This window comes from Topomyia yanbarensis, chromosome 3, assembly GCF_030247195.1.
Source record: "Topomyia yanbarensis strain Yona2022 chromosome 3, ASM3024719v1, whole genome shotgun sequence".
NCBI classification, from domain to species: Eukaryota; Metazoa; Arthropoda; class Insecta; order Diptera; family Culicidae; genus Topomyia; species Topomyia yanbarensis.
In genome coordinates, this window is record NC_080672.1 from 283,675,340 (window position 1) to 283,690,976 (window position 15,637).

The 15,637-nt window shown below is 36.4% G+C and overlaps 2 protein-coding genes across 4 annotated transcripts in view; one reads left to right on the forward strand and one right to left on the reverse strand.

The window, feature by feature from the left end:
* The first annotated feature begins 2,977 nt into the window (after positions 1-2,977).
* Positions 2,978-3,606, forward strand: LOC131688879 (SIFamide-related peptide). Its single transcript, XM_058973474.1, has 2 exons — positions 2,978-3,191; positions 3,267-3,606. The coding sequence occupies exons 1-2, from the start codon at positions 3,053-3,055 to the stop codon at positions 3,353-3,355; spliced, it is 228 nt and encodes a 75-aa protein (XP_058829457.1). The 5' UTR covers positions 2,978-3,052; the 3' UTR covers positions 3,356-3,606.
* Positions 3,607-3,891: 285 nt separating this feature from the next.
* LOC131688878 (steroidogenic acute regulatory protein-like) overlaps positions 3,892-15,637 on the reverse strand; it is a 31,458-nt gene continuing 19,712 nt past the window's right edge. For all 3 annotated transcript variants that reach the window (XM_058973471.1, XM_058973470.1, XM_058973472.1), the window contains 5 exons: positions 5,231-5,383; positions 5,069-5,173; positions 4,415-5,010; positions 4,216-4,339; positions 3,892-4,159 (listed from right to left, as the gene is read on the reverse strand). In XM_058973471.1, coding sequence (XP_058829454.1) covers positions 4,022-4,159; positions 4,216-4,339; positions 4,415-5,010; positions 5,069-5,173; positions 5,231-5,383 — 1,116 coding nt within the window. In that variant the 3' untranslated portion in view covers positions 3,892-4,021. The remainder of the gene's footprint in view (positions 4,160-4,215; positions 4,340-4,414; positions 5,011-5,068; positions 5,174-5,230; positions 5,384-15,637) is intronic.

Genomic DNA, 15,637 nt, shown 5'->3' on the forward strand with positions numbered 1-15,637 from the left:
CTTCGCTTTCCTTATTTTACATTTTTTAATATTTTCAATCTTTTTAATATTTTTATTCAAAAATGACTACAATGAATGCGGCTCATTTACGCCACGGCCGGCATCAACGCTTTCGTGTGCGGGACTCTCCCTTTGACTATGCAGAGAAAAATGTACAAAGCGAGAGAACAAACTTTACTACGCCACACTCTCACCGAGCAGTCGGAGTACAGCAGCAAAACCAAAATGTATTCTACTGCTGTACGGCAAAATGTACTCGGTTTGACTACTGTTCTGGCAAGAGCTGTAGTGATGCGTCGCTGTAGCGGGCTGTACGGCTTGTGCAAATGTAAATATATCGAAAAAAATGTAGTTTATCGGTACCGTTGGCATCCCTGATCGCAACAGACACGAGACTAGCGTCTAATTGCACACCGCACAGCAATAAAACACACCCAAACTGTCTGAATGTTACCCCTCTCTCTTTTATTAGTAAATTGTTTTTAAAAAATCATCACAATTTGAAAAAATCATTTCCACTGACGCTGAAAAAACACAATTGACGAAGAAAACGCAGTGTACTTCATATGCGATGCCACTAATCTGACTGCTGCACGTTGACTGCAGTCTAGTGCTGAGCTCTATCACGGTACTGATGGAAAACCTGATGGAATGAAACGGTTAGCAGTTAAAACAGTAAGCGATGCTTGTTGAGTGACGGTTCTCATTCCAATGAATTGACAACAGTCAGACGGTTCTCTTCTGAATCTCTCACTTATTGGAATCATTATTGAGAGGAAGGGAAACTGACCGTCATTTTATTAGTAATATACATACGGTTATGACGGTCATCTTATTACAAAAAACGAGCTAGAATTAACAAACAGGCGGTTTCACAAAATAGCTATTCATAAAACAAACAGAAAGGTAGAGAAAAAATCAATAAAGCACCGCATGCTGCCTGAATACAATACACTGATAATATTTCGTTTACTATACCAATACAAAATGAATGGTTTTCAATCTGTCTATCATTTCAATGCGTTCTCTCTTGCACACCTTCTGTGAGAGGCAGTTAACTGAAACAATACCCGAGGAAAATGGAAATGAAATAACGGTCATTTTTGTGGTGATACGGTCATTTCATATTTACCGTCACAATTCAAAGACCATCGTGAGATAGCACAGCACTGCTGCAGTCTCCTTCTCCTGCTAGCTATGGAGCTCGTTCAAGTTGTCCTCCACAGTGAGAGTGGCTAGTGCCGTAGGCTTCTTTGCGGTTACCTGGAGAAGAAAAATTATACACCCAGCTAAACCGACACACAGTGGCACGACGAGTGACAAAACCCCATAAATCAATGTCTTGAAATTCTTTTGTAAATATTTATTTTATTTTTCTCTTAGTTTGAATAAAAGTACCTATCTAAAAATTTTGAAATATTCGGATGAAAAATAAATTTTTAACATATCGTTGAAGCAAGTGATGTCGAGGATTTCTGTTCAATTCCATTCATTAAATTTGTTAGTACCTTAGAACTTCAAATGGCGCTATCTCAAGAACTACACGGCCGATTGGAATTATTTTGAGTTCTTTGTAAAGAAGAATGAATATGCTAGATTATAGATGTGAGCTTTTCGCGCAGAAATAATTAACGTCTGTTCTGCATCAAGAAAATTCAATTAAGAAATTCATTTTATTTATTTTTATACGTCTTTCAATTTTTGAGATGGTCTTCCATGGGTCACTTATCATTAATCTGACACAAAATTTACTGTAGTTTCAAGATATACTGACCTCATTTTGCGCCGAAGTTTGTTTGAAAATACCCATATGGAGACGCCCTGTAGTTCATAAATCTCCTTACAAACTGGTTGCCTAAACAACATAATATAACTAAAAAAAATAATGATTTTTACTAGTTTCGTCAGCCATTGCTGCTATCCGATGTGATTGGCTACTGTAATTAACGTATATATTAACCCTTTAACGAACAACACTTTCAAATGGGTTTACATAAAAGTAGTCGAAAAATAGAAATATGTAATTTCAAAACTGATAGCAGAAATGAATTCAGCAACCCAAAATTAGTTAAAACCCCAATTTTTGGGCACATAAACCAATTTTTATAATTTTGTCACAGTTGTTGTGTTGTGAACAGGTGCCACTGTGCGACAATGCCGTTCACAAATGCGAAAAATTAACAGCCTAATGTGAACGGAAAAAACAGTGATACTTATTGAGCTTTTCCATAAAAGCACTTTTCGGCGAATGTCAGTCAATTATAGTAATTTTTCAATCGATGTTAAATTGGTACCCTGACTAGTTACAGAAACGATGCAGGAGAGCATCCTAATCTCTTTTCATTGATTAGGTACAAAAGACAATTGCTTCCATTTGAATTTTGGTCTGGTTTCAGTGTGTACTTATGTTTTTCTTGAAACCTAAAGCCAGGTTAGTGCTAATCTCCGGGTCCAAGTATAACCTGTAGTGGCAACCCTAACATTGAACTAGAAATGCAGTTTGGAATTTTTAGCAAGAAAAATTAATCAATATAGCGATTTAAACTTGGAAACATACTAACAATGTGGCTTGTTTAGAGTTCACTAACGGATCTTTCTAATACAGAACTTATGTTGCATGTTCAGGTTACTAAAATTTGAAAGACACTAAAACATTCTTGAACTTTATTTCAAATATGACATGAAATGAGCAGTACAGGTTCAACCCACCACCCACAATATCAACCAGAAAAATAGCATTCCAAAATCGATTATTCGTCGGAGGGTGATAATTAATTGAATAAATCTCCAGCTCTGGTATTAATTGGACGCGTTAGCCAGTGTACAAGGAAGATTGTTTTGGGATTTGCCACTAATAGCGCAGGGAATAACAACTGAAAATTCAAACATCTAGTGAAGCTTCCCTATCAAACCGTCAACGTGGCTATCCCATATATAAACTAGAAGAAATCCATGAACCAGTATCAGATCAGCGTTGTCCTTTGCTTAATACAGTTACCGATTTTAAATCGCAATTTCCAAGTACTTCATAATCCTACGTGAATCTCAAAAAATGGCTCATTTCAATGTGATTGGAACCATGGTGCTAGTGTTCTTGCTCGTTCTTACCATCAGCACAACCACTGAAGCAGGCTACAGGAAGCCTCCATTCAACGGTAGCATCTTTGGCAAACGCAGTGGCAATTCGATTGGTAAGTTACTGAACAGCCAAATTGCAAAATCAGATGTTGCAAAATTTATAATCATTTTGTTTTTTGTTTCCACAGAATACGAAGGAAATGCAAAAGTACTCTCGTCCATGTGTGAAATAGCAGCAGAAGCCTGTCAAACCTGGTTCTCTCAAGAACAGAAATAATATCCATAAGCATATGAAGAACACGACCTAGAACCATGTAGGAAAACCGCGTCGCTAATTGCCTAAGGAGGAAGCTCAAATCTAATCCCCGCCTAAAAACGAGTCATTATTACCCATCTTATGCCGGAAGAAGAATTGCAACTGTTAACCGTGAATTGCATAACTGAGAGTGGAATTTGTAAAATAAATTGAAATAATGTAATAAAATCAGTAATCGATTTCCTTTTATTCTGAGGGAAAACGTTGAAAAATGTGTTGTGCTTTCTTTCCGTTGCTATTGAAAATCCTGTATGATTTGTGTTTTTGGACAGTTCATCAGTAAAAGTTATTTTTATCACAATATATAAGATATTACACAAAAATGAATTGTGAGTGTTGCTTTGTTGAAAACAGAAATGTTTGAAAAAAATGCAAATATCACGGATTTACAAACTTACCAATGACGCTTGATGTTAGATAGTTGAATCAGAAAACCATTCAACTATGATTATTAAATCGATTTACTATTCAATCAAAAAATCGTTTTCAAATGAGAATAGAATCTTTATGCTATATGTATTTCAAAAAAGCAACTTTCGCAAAACTTTTGACATAACTTATAGAAACGGATAAAATATACAAATTATCTCACGATTGGGTACATAAATCTAGTATTGACTAAATAAATTAGGAAGAGTTAGGCTTAACCGCGGTGGAGCTGAAAGCTGTTGTGATGCTAGTTGCAGGCACTTTTCCTTCTTTCCGAAGCACCATCACGTAGTTGCGGAGATGGGTCATATAGTCTTGCATCAGAGTCGTGTAGGCCTGCGAAGAGAATAAATTTGGTGGCTGTTGCTGCGATGATACTGCCCATTACTTACAGTGTCTAGTACATAGCGTGGAATACGACCTTTTAGATCCAAACAGAGCAACCATTCGAATATGCAGTATCCTTTTTGATTATCAATCTCGCGCATTGCCCAGCAGGATACTTTATTTTCCCCTCTGAAAATAGAGACGAACAGGAAGGTTGCTTTAGTTTTCTAACAAGTTTAATGAGGTTTGGGGACTAAACCATACCTTGTATACTTGTTTGTGACGGGTGCGCCGGGGTAATCGATACTTATCGCAGCACTAACGAACACATTACCTCCTGTATGTGCTTCACTTTCGTCGGACCGAGTCCGATTAATCTCAGCCGATTTCTCAGCCTCTTTAGGCTCAGTCAACGCATCGGAAAACACGTCCTCCGGATCAGAGTTGGCACCTGCTCCTGTGTGCTGAAAATCCTGCGCCCCCAAGCTTTTGCTAAGCGTTGAGAAAGCCGTTTTTGTTTTCTGCTCGCTACTGTTACTATCACTATTACTACCTAATTTAAATTCACTACACGATTTGGTTAGCTGAGCCGACGACGTTTGGCGACTTATACACTCATCATCGCTGTCGCTAGCACCATCCATTTCGTCATTGTCTTCGCCATTCTCACCAATCTCCTCGGTCACAGGCGTCAAGGTAACCGCCTCGGGAATTGTCGGATGAAGATCGACACCCTCTATTACACGTCCATCGCGACACAAGTGCCAACAGCGTAGATTCACAAAGTCGCGACTTTTCACGAGACCACCTCCACCACCGATTGTCGCCTGGTATGAAATGTCCGTGTGACTGTCGATTTTCTAATGAAAATGTAAGTTTAAAATACGTTTTCTTTTGAATAACAGGTTCGCCACTTACTCGAATGATTTTTGACTCTAGTAGAGTTGGATTCCAATTGGGTACGTCTTCAATTTTATAATACAATTCCTGGAGTAATTTTCTAGCAGGATAATGAATTTTTCCCTATAATCATAAACATTTCAGAACATCTATTGAAATATGTTTTTCGCTGAAGCATACCGTTAATCTATAAATCTTCCCAAGTTTATCCTGAGTACAGCTTTGGATCGTGTCTCCCTTCGATGTTACCTTCTCCAGTTTCCAATCCGTCGATTCCAACAAATCATATGCCTTACGGACACATTCGGTGCCCATTTTTTTGAACTCTTCATCCTGTAAACATATAAACGAACAAGCAAATCATTAACATTCTATCACATTTGCAACAATATAACTACTCTGAAAACGGTGGTCTTGTAGTACATTTTCGGTAAACGGATGTGTGAATAGGTCAATAGTTCAAAAGGTACTGCGTTCTAGCTTTGAATCTACGAAGCCTGCTTCTGAGAGAACTATTATAAAAGTCAGAGCAGAATCATTACTATTCAGAATAATTCAAAAAAGTGAATCTTGTTCACGGCATCGGCCGTCGAAGGGAACCGCCGAATAAATAATTTATGTTCGATCCAGGTTTCAGCTTGCTGTGGACTCGTAAGAAACGTTCCACATATGCATAAATGCAAAAGATTAAGTAGAACCTAGAACCTTGATCGTTGGAATATAGCGGTAAAAAGGAAACGAAAACTGTACACTAGACACAGAAATTGCACAGAGAATGGTTTAAGAAACATATGATATCAAAACGAAGTTATCTTTATTTGTTATTTTGACCTCCTCATACAAATCAAACACTGCATATTTGATAAACTTCACTTGACTATGTACGACAAGGAAACTGTTAAAAAAAGGCATAAAGCGGACGCCAAAGAATTGTCCGTATAGCTCCCGTTCACATCCAAAACACTGAGATCACGATCGTGCATTACCTTCTTTTGCAGCAAGGATATATTACGCTCTGTTCATCACTACGACTAACTTCCTAATTATCTCTGGCGGAATTTTCCCCTTCCCTCCATGATGATTTTTTTTTAAATAGTCCCATAAATGTTCCACATAGTCCCACTAATACTAAATTGGGTGTAAATCCGGATACTGGGAAATATGAAGAAGCGTCGATTTAAGGTTGTATAGCAACCATTTCTTTACCACCATCGAATTAAGCTTCGGATCGTTATCATGGCTTAAACAATACTTCTTCTTTCACCCAATTTATCCGTGCTTGCCTTAAAGATCAACTTCAAAATACTCAAACGATACATCGTAGGATCAATGAAGACAAGTTACCAACATTAGGAACTCCGAATGTTTCCCAATACATTGCTTCCAATATTATTGACAGTCGATCTTAAAATTTGCAATTCTAAATCAGCGATTGGCTCTCTCCATGTAATGATTCTACCATCAGATCCAAAAACATTACATTTACTCTTCTCAGTAAAAATTTCATTTTCGCAGCATTATACATCGTCTTTTTGAGCAGATTCCAGATGTTTTTTAAACTTTTGCGAGTTTAAAAGCTTTTTCGGGGCTACTTCCCCAAGGTACGATTTATTCTTTTTCGAGAGTTATGCTACTGGAGCTGTAGAGCTAGGTTCTCGGAAGGGCTCCCCGTCAGAATCATTCACTACAATTGCAGACGAGACGGAAAATGCCACCCACTAAAACACTGCTTAAGATCAATTGTAGCGGGCCGTGATTCTGAATGTGATATTCATTATACGGTTCATATATGTGCGGGCGTAGGGACTTCGTGATTGCGTGTATCACCACGAAGGGCTCGAGCGTTTGTACGTTAACGTGTTCAATAGTAACAGGAAAAAATGACCCCTATCGGCCCACCTCTGAGTCGATTCCTAGTATCACCAGGAGTACTTGAAGCAAATCGGTCAAGTAGAGCAACCGGACCAACGTTGCTGAAGTTTGTATTGGATTTTTCGACAATTTACACGGAGGAAACCCACTAGCTCGCTTTTCACTGTTAGGTGGCACTGTATGTATCGTATTATCACTGTAAGTGAAAATAAGAAAGATAATTGATCCACAACTTTGTCAATGACTGATAGTCAATCCGACTTCGATAAAAGAAGTTATTAAACTTTTTCAGTTTTGCATGGGGCCTAATAGCCCAAGTAATAAATTTAGTTTTATGGTACACTTGAAGATATCTTCAAAATTAGCTTCATAAAACCGAATGTAAAACCAACTACTCTACAACACTGCTTCAAGACAACCATAAACCCCTCTTAAGACGAAAAAAGGCCCATTCCTAAGATGGTTCTCAAGAATATTTTCCAAGGTTCTCTTAAAACTTTTAGGCCTTATCAATACATTCTTGTAGTGGTTTTCAAGAGCTGCTTAAAACTAATATAAAACTACAATATGTCTTGATAGTTCTATGATTTTCTTCATGAACACTTCTAGTGCGCTTTGAAACTGCTTTGTTAGATAGCGAGCTCGGTGTATGGATGAAAAGAATCAGCTTGGGGAAAAATATAAATCCATCATATGATACTTCTTTTACCAAAATGGATACAAATAAAAATCGATAATATGAGTGGCCTGCTTTTTAAGCTCTGAAAACTGATAATCGCATGCATTTTAAGCTGCATGCGATTATCAGTTTTCCGATAACATGCAATATAAAAGTGCGAAAAATTCAACGTGCCGTGAAACAATCTCAAAAACATCGATTTTTATAGGAAATATTAAATCGTTTCGAAAATTTAATAGTATGTGTAAATGTTCACAATTGTCATATTTTGGACTAAACGCGTGCCTAAACATTTTTTCTAGTTCAGAAATGCATTTCAATCAGTAGGAATCAGTTCAGTATATGAAAAAAGTTATTATTTTAATTCTTATGCTAATGGATACCATTTCGAAGCGGTCAAAAATATCCACGACGCCATTACTTGTCATTAGACTTAACTGAAACCGTCATAAGAGCATATTAAAACTAATTATTCTTGCTCAAGACTAATAGTAGTTTTTCAAGATCGTGATAAATTCATTTTTATTTATGATACACTTGAAGAAGGGGTGTTGGACTTGAATGAAACTAATAGGAATTTTTCAAGACTGTTACCCCCTTCGGCTACTCTCTTTCTATGCTCAGTGGGTGGGGAAATTATGCTCACAGGGTCGTTTATTCTGACCGCAGTCGTTCTAACCAAAACGCTTGTTCAGAGTACGGGAACGTTAACAGGGGGTTTAATCACTATCGCAAGACGATTCACATAGGTGAAAGGATATTCAAGTGGTCTTTTTTATAAATTCGTCAAATTACTACGGATGTTTGATCTTCCAAGGTGGACTATCGGAGGCGAGGGCTGGTGATCCCTTTTGGATCCGGAATGCGAATACTAATCGGTTGACGAAGCAAATGTAACGTCTAATGTCTAATCAATCACTCTAACAATTTTCATTATCTATAACAATTTATTGCCCTACATATTAGCCTACATTTGTGACGGTTCAATGTGTACTTGCGGTTTTAATGTATACTGGAACTGTGCCTCCGGCCGGAGGTCAATGGATGCAGCGTTACGTTTACGGATCCGATGCTTTCAGGCGATGACAATATTGATCAGCGGGATAACCCACTGGGCGACGATCTGGATACACGGCGATTTCTGATTGAAAACCTCCTGTGATTTGTTGGGTGTTTGCTGGTGGTTTTAACGATGACAATAGCGGTGGAACGTACATCAGACGCTGGGTTGGTTCGGGTGGTTTTAACTGTTAAAAGGCTGGTGAGCGGTACCTGTGATTCTGGTTCCTTCAATCACCGATTTCTTGCTGGGTATTGATGGTGTGGAACGAAAACACAATAGACGCTCTCCCAGAAGCAGGAAATCTAATTTTCTGTCCGTTTTTCTCCTCGCACTACCCCGAGTGACGTAAGGGGATGCGGATTAGTACCTTCCAGGCGATTGTGATTGTGGTGGAACCAACGTGGCTTATAATTTACCACTCGAACCTAGCCTTCCGAACCGCGTGGATGTTACGTAGATGCCACGTTCCGGGTTTTTCTAGCGGGAAACAATAAAAGGCCCACTCGACGGACCTGTCGAGCAGTGGATTAGTACACATACCGTCACTTAATATTTTATCGTTCTATCTTTGGTTTAATTTTATTCTTACCTTTTATCAATTTTTTATCACTTTTCTCTATCTAAATCCACTATCTTGTAGCAATAATTATCTTTAAGAACTATAATGAGAAATATTTAAATAATTTTACACATATAAACTTTTTAATAATTTACAATATTTTACCAAATCTAATCTCCTATTATATTTTTAATTCAACCACGTTTTCAACTTTTCTTCCTTAACCTATATGAGGCACTATTAACCTCCAAACTTAGTTCACGACGCGCACTTCCTCACTTACTCCTGCAATAGTCACGGACAGAAAGAACAAACATCAGTTTTCAACTCTTCAGGTCAAGTCGGATTAAATTTATCTTGAAAAAAACCGGAAAATCTATTAATCTTCGACCAATGTATCCTGGCAACCCTAATACCAGATGAGACGTCTGCGATAGGGCAGGGGATATCTATCCAAGATTCAAACCTCCCTGAACTAACGCTGGCTATAGGGACATTCTGAACATCACAATCCTGTGAAACAAATATTTTCCCCAACATACGTCAGAACATGCCAGCAACAAAACACAAAATGAGTTTCTGAGTATTATCGGGTAGCAAACCAGCTTGTGGTGAGGCACAAGCATCTTTACTTGGAACCAGCGGTTACAAGACAAAAAGGTTAGATGGAAGATCGTCATAAATCCAGTCTATTTAACATTAAAAATGTCAATGTTGAAATAAAACGCCTATGATTAATTATTATGGTAATCACAATTCCATCTAAAAGTTATATGAACAACTAACGACATCTCGCTATATGTACAGAACCTACAGATTTACAAAGATAAATGAATAATTTATAATCATCGAGTTTGCTGTTTATACGTGATTGAGGTACATGTCACGTCTTCTCCGTTGGGATACGTCACATATCCCGTCAGTCGTTACAGTTTGTTTGTTTATTATCGAACGCTCTTATGCAAGTGTATTTTCACTTCGTTGAAAGCTTTAAGGTTTTATGGTAGCATTCTTACCATAAAACCTTAAAGCTAGCTTTATGACATTCTTGTTGAAGCATACATTATGCTTCAACAAGAATGTCATAAAGCTATCTTTTGATCTATGCTATATCTTTTGATTTTAAGGAGGTTGGAAAACGATGTCTTAAGAAGGGGCTCAAGAGTCTCTTAAAACTGCTCATAAGACTAATTATTCTTATGGAAAATGTATGGATTTTATGGATTTTATGGATATTTTTTCAAGAGTTCTTGAAGCATTCTTAAATCCCGTCAATCATATAAAACAAAATGCCCTTTTCATAAGCAATGGTAAAATTATATTCACTATGTAATGCCTTGATAAAACTACCATAAAACATAAATAAAACCAATTAGCATTTGGATTGTTACTTGGGAGCGCATGGTTGTGTATCAGTTTCGCACGAACTAATCTTTTTTGTGCAATAATCGTTAGGTTTAGCCTAATAGTATGTTCAGATCAATTGTAGAAAATAATTCGAGTTATGTTTTGGTTAAAAAAAAAATAGTTCCCCTTGCGACCGCATAGAGGGCGCCAAAACTAACTTTTTAGCGGAAAGAGATAGAAATTAGGTGTCTTCAACAAAGTTGTAGACCAGGCATTTGGCAATCATTCTTCTGAACATCTCGATATTCTATATCTCTTCTATGAAAAGTTAGTATTGGCGCCCTCTATGCGGTCACAGGTGGAACTAAAATTTTCTAATCAAAACGTAACTCTTATTATGTACTATAATTCTTCTGAACATATTATTGAGCTAAACCTAACGATTATTTCGCAAAAATGTATAGCTCGTGGGAATCGAGTAGGGGAGACCGAGGAGGGTTGAAACATTTTTTTTTTGTTTTTATTAGATAAATCGACAAAAACTGTCACTCGATGATTGCTTATTTTTAAATTTCTTACTTTTGTTTATGCTCAATCAAATTATGTCAGAATAAGTGGTACAAATGAATAACAAAGCATCAATATATTGATTTTTGTAACAGTGTTCTCTTTGTTTCAACTCTCCTCCTACCGAGGTAAGTTGAAACAGCAATCAAGGTGAGTTGAAATAGTAACCAATTATTTTAAATATTATCAAAACGTTTTCTAAACTATCAAATATTACAATTGTGTCATTTCTACTCGTTCAAGCAATGATAATTCCTTAAAATAGCATGCATTCTTATCAATATATTTCAAAGTGTATATCTACGTATAAATTAACACTTGTTTAGAAAATTAATGTTAGATTTTGGTTCCAAATGCGGGAATTTCTACACTGATCCCAACAGTAATAACAGTAAGATACTTTACCTAACCACTAATTAACGATAACTGTAAAATCAAGAAATTTGATGCCCATTTTTCATATATTTAGTTATGTATTACTTTCCAACTACTTCCCCTGGAACATTCTGCATAGATTAAAATGGTCGATATGACCAGTGATACTATTTATGACAACAAGTGATACGAGTTTATGAAAACAAGTGATTTGGTATCCATATCGGTAGTATTTGGTTTATTTTGAATTATGGTCACTTGGCTCCAAGTTTCAGAAGATGATAGGAGTAAACAATTAGAACAAATACACATTTCGTGGTTATAAATGACCTAGAACCAATAAACTGAGAATGTTGATCACTGTTGTCAATTCAGGAAAGAAGAATCTTTGTTATTATTATTAGTTCAGGAACGTTAATGTGATTATAACATTACCATTAGACTAGAAGTTCATCATCGAGGAGAGTTGAAACAAGGTGTGTCAACACGGTGTCTTTGTCGAACAACTTTATTCAAAAAAATTCGGCATCCGTGAAACTTCGGGATATGAGAGAATGGACTTTTTCCTTTCAATTAAAAGTAAAATTCAAATATTCTGTCGGGGGGTTTAGAACAACTTTTTATTTTAAAGTTTTTTAATTGAAAACTTAAGTTTTTTAATGAAATTAATTCGCAGTTTTGCTACTAATTGGTAGTATAGACATTCAAAAAATACTAAAAGTGAGAATCTGATAAACAATTTCATTGTCTACAACTTCGTAGAATGCTAAAAATCGATGTAAAATCACCCCAGAAAGTTATTAAAATTTTATCAGTTTTTAGATGTGTGCGGAGCCTATGGGTTAAGAAGTCGATTAACAAGGACTTACAAAAAAATGTTGGGTTTAAATGAACAGTAAATTCAGATAAATTTCAATATATACAAAGTCCCATTCTCAGTAGATAAAAATGTATTTTCAGATTCCTCCGGGTCTTGGGCGAAAATGATACATTATAAACAAGGAGGTGTAGAAAGGTGTTGTCCAAATTTATTCGATAATCTTATACCTTTTCAAGATGTTGATTAATTTCACTAATTTTATCATGCCTTTTTCATTTCTTTTCTCGCTCTAGGTGATAGCTAATGTAAACTAGAATGACCCTTCTTCCTGATCCTATCCTGCCTGGAAAAATACAATTAGCTTAAATTCAAAGCTTTATATTTTAATGAACTAAAGTGAACAGTTCAAGTCAATGTAATAAACGGATTTTACTGCAATTTTGGGTTGAGAATCCTGAGAATCTGTTTGTCCTTATCAACATTAAAAGAAAGATGATTGAAAGAGAAAATAGGTCTTCGAGTTTTGGATCCATGTTTGTTTTCTTTTTCATTTCATCAGAATTTACAGATGTAGAGTTTTACTTGTCCTCAAATTTTATTTCCAAATCGAACACGCTTCACACAATCTTAGAAAAAAAAGAACAAAGCCAAATTTCATAATTTCCTTTAAAAAGAAATTCCGGAGTCGTTAAACGTTGAACACGGATCACAAAAAAACGAACAAGAAAATATCAGGCTGGACCATACATTCAGTAAATTCTCAAAGTAATACAAGTCTGTTTATTGAAGATTTCCCTCATAATATGGGATAAGAGCAAAGACATATCAAGAAGACAGAGTTGTCAGTTCAGTTCTGAATCTGGAGACATTAACAGCAACACGTCTTTCGGGTAAAGGTGATACTTTCTATATCTACTTTTATATTGAGATCGCTTGATTCGTACAATAGACAAAAACTTTATTTCTCATTTACTATTGCGATTTCAGTTCAATGTACAGCGATTCCCAAAAGTTAACAAACTTGAACATAAATCTCATCGAATTATTTTTCTATCATTCATGAAACTGTCAATCAGGATTCTCTAATATCTAATATCAGGAATATGTAATCGAGTTGATCAAATATAAAGTTAAAATTCAGGCCAAATATATCCCACAAGATGCTAACGAGCAAAAAGGTTGATCAAGATTATATCAAGCATACTCCAGAATAAGTGAAGAAATAAAAAAGAAGAAACAAATATATCTGTGACAGAAAAAACGGTTTCATTTTGCTGCATTACCCAGCATCTTTCTTTTTCTCTTCTCTATATCTCCTTGCTCCTAAAATATCATTGGTGCGCATAAAACGGTGAAATCTGGAATTATATTTTTTCCGCTTAAAGGTGGGACTTTGCTATCATTCAGGTTCTTCTGAGCACACTGCTAAAATACGGCAATCCATTTTTTTACAAATGAAAATGTTTTTGGAATTAAGCTTCTTTACCAATAGGCCCCGTGCGAATCTAGAAACATTGATAAAAATTTAATAGCTTTCTCTGGCGATTTTAGATCGGGATGTAGTTTTGCTACAAAGTTGTACACAATTAAATTGTCCATCAGATTCTCACTTTTGGTAATATTTGAATGTCAAAAGTACTACCTAGGGGCAAAAATGTGAAACAGTTTCATTGAAAAACCAAACAAAAAACTTTAAAATAAAAAGTTGTTCTGGAGCCTCCGACAGAATATTTTAATTTTATTTTCAAATGAAAGAGAAAAGCCGATTCTATCACATACTGAAGTTTTAGCGATGCCAATTTTTTTCGAATAAAATTGTTCTACCAAACACACCGTGTCAACTCTCCTAGGTCGAGAAGCAAGGCTTGATCCACAAATTACAATTTATACATTGCAAAGGTAGAAAAAAAACTCATACAATTCATAAATGTTAACTGTAAGACTAAATTATAATGATATTTTCATGATCAAACATCACTTAATATCCTATTTATACCAATTTGAAGAATATAACGAAAACTTACTTTTGGTCATTTTTTGTAGTGAATTTACCGTATATACTCAACCACTCATTTAACGTAGTTGGTGTGTATTGGAGGATTTGTGGACACGATATAAATAAAACAAATGCATTATTGTTGAATCCCTACCGGTACTGTTTCGCTAGTAATGGGCACTGTTTCAACTCTTCTCTGTTTCAAATCTCCTCGGTTTCCCCTACTGGTACACAACCATGCACTGCCAGGCCCCATGCAAAACTGACTCAGACATCATTTCGTTAAAATTTTAATAACTTCTTTTATCAAAGCCGGAAATTATCTTTCTTATTTTTACTTACAGTGATAATACGTAGCATACAGTGCTACCTAGCGGCAATAATGCGAGCTAGTGGGTTTTCTCCACGTAAATTGTCGAAAAATACCATCTAAACTTCAGGCACGTTGGTCCGGTAGCTAGACTTGTCCGATTTGCTTCAAAGTTGGTGCAAGTACTCCTGGTGAGAGTAGGAACCGCCTCAGGGGTGGGCCGATTAAGTTTTCGAAAATTCATTATTTTTCTGGGCGGTCTAGTGTTCAATCGCGTGTGCTTTAGCGTGGGACAAAAATTAGATTCCTGCTCCAAACATATTTTTAAGTACCATTTAGACCATAGTACAACCGTGTAAATTTTTAGTTCGATCAGTGAAACTATATTTTTGCGCCTAATATTTAACGGGGTCTTCTACTCTCACGGTTTCAAAAAATCGATTTTTTCCTTTGTTTAATTTCAATCTATATGTTTCTGAGAATACGCCATAGAAAGGATTTGGTGGAAGTCATATTTCTTGGCAGGTTTCTAGGAACCGAAAGGTACCCGGCTGTTTCTGAGATACTAAGCGCTGAGCACCATGATGGCGCTTGTCTTTGGAAAAATCATTGTTTAAAGAATTCACTGGTCCATTGTTGTCGGTTTATGTATATGTGAGCGTCTGTGAATGGTTTCTTGTTTATTTTTTTGGGAACGAGAAAATCGCATGGGAACGAGATTACGAAAACTGAAGAAAGAAAACAAAGGTATCGGTGGGATAGGAAAGCGAAAGTTGACGGACAAATCAATTGGCGAGCGAACAAAATTTTATGGACTGGCGATTCGAAGAAACTTGAATTCTGTAGAACATATGCGAAATGCAATCTGGGCTTCACTCGAACACTGCTCGTCATCGAACGAAAATCCCCACTAAAAGTGTTCACCCGGCGAGGACAGTTGGTGCAAGTGGCGTCAGGCTGAAGCAAAAGGAACTTTAGAAATTTTCGAACATGTCAAGA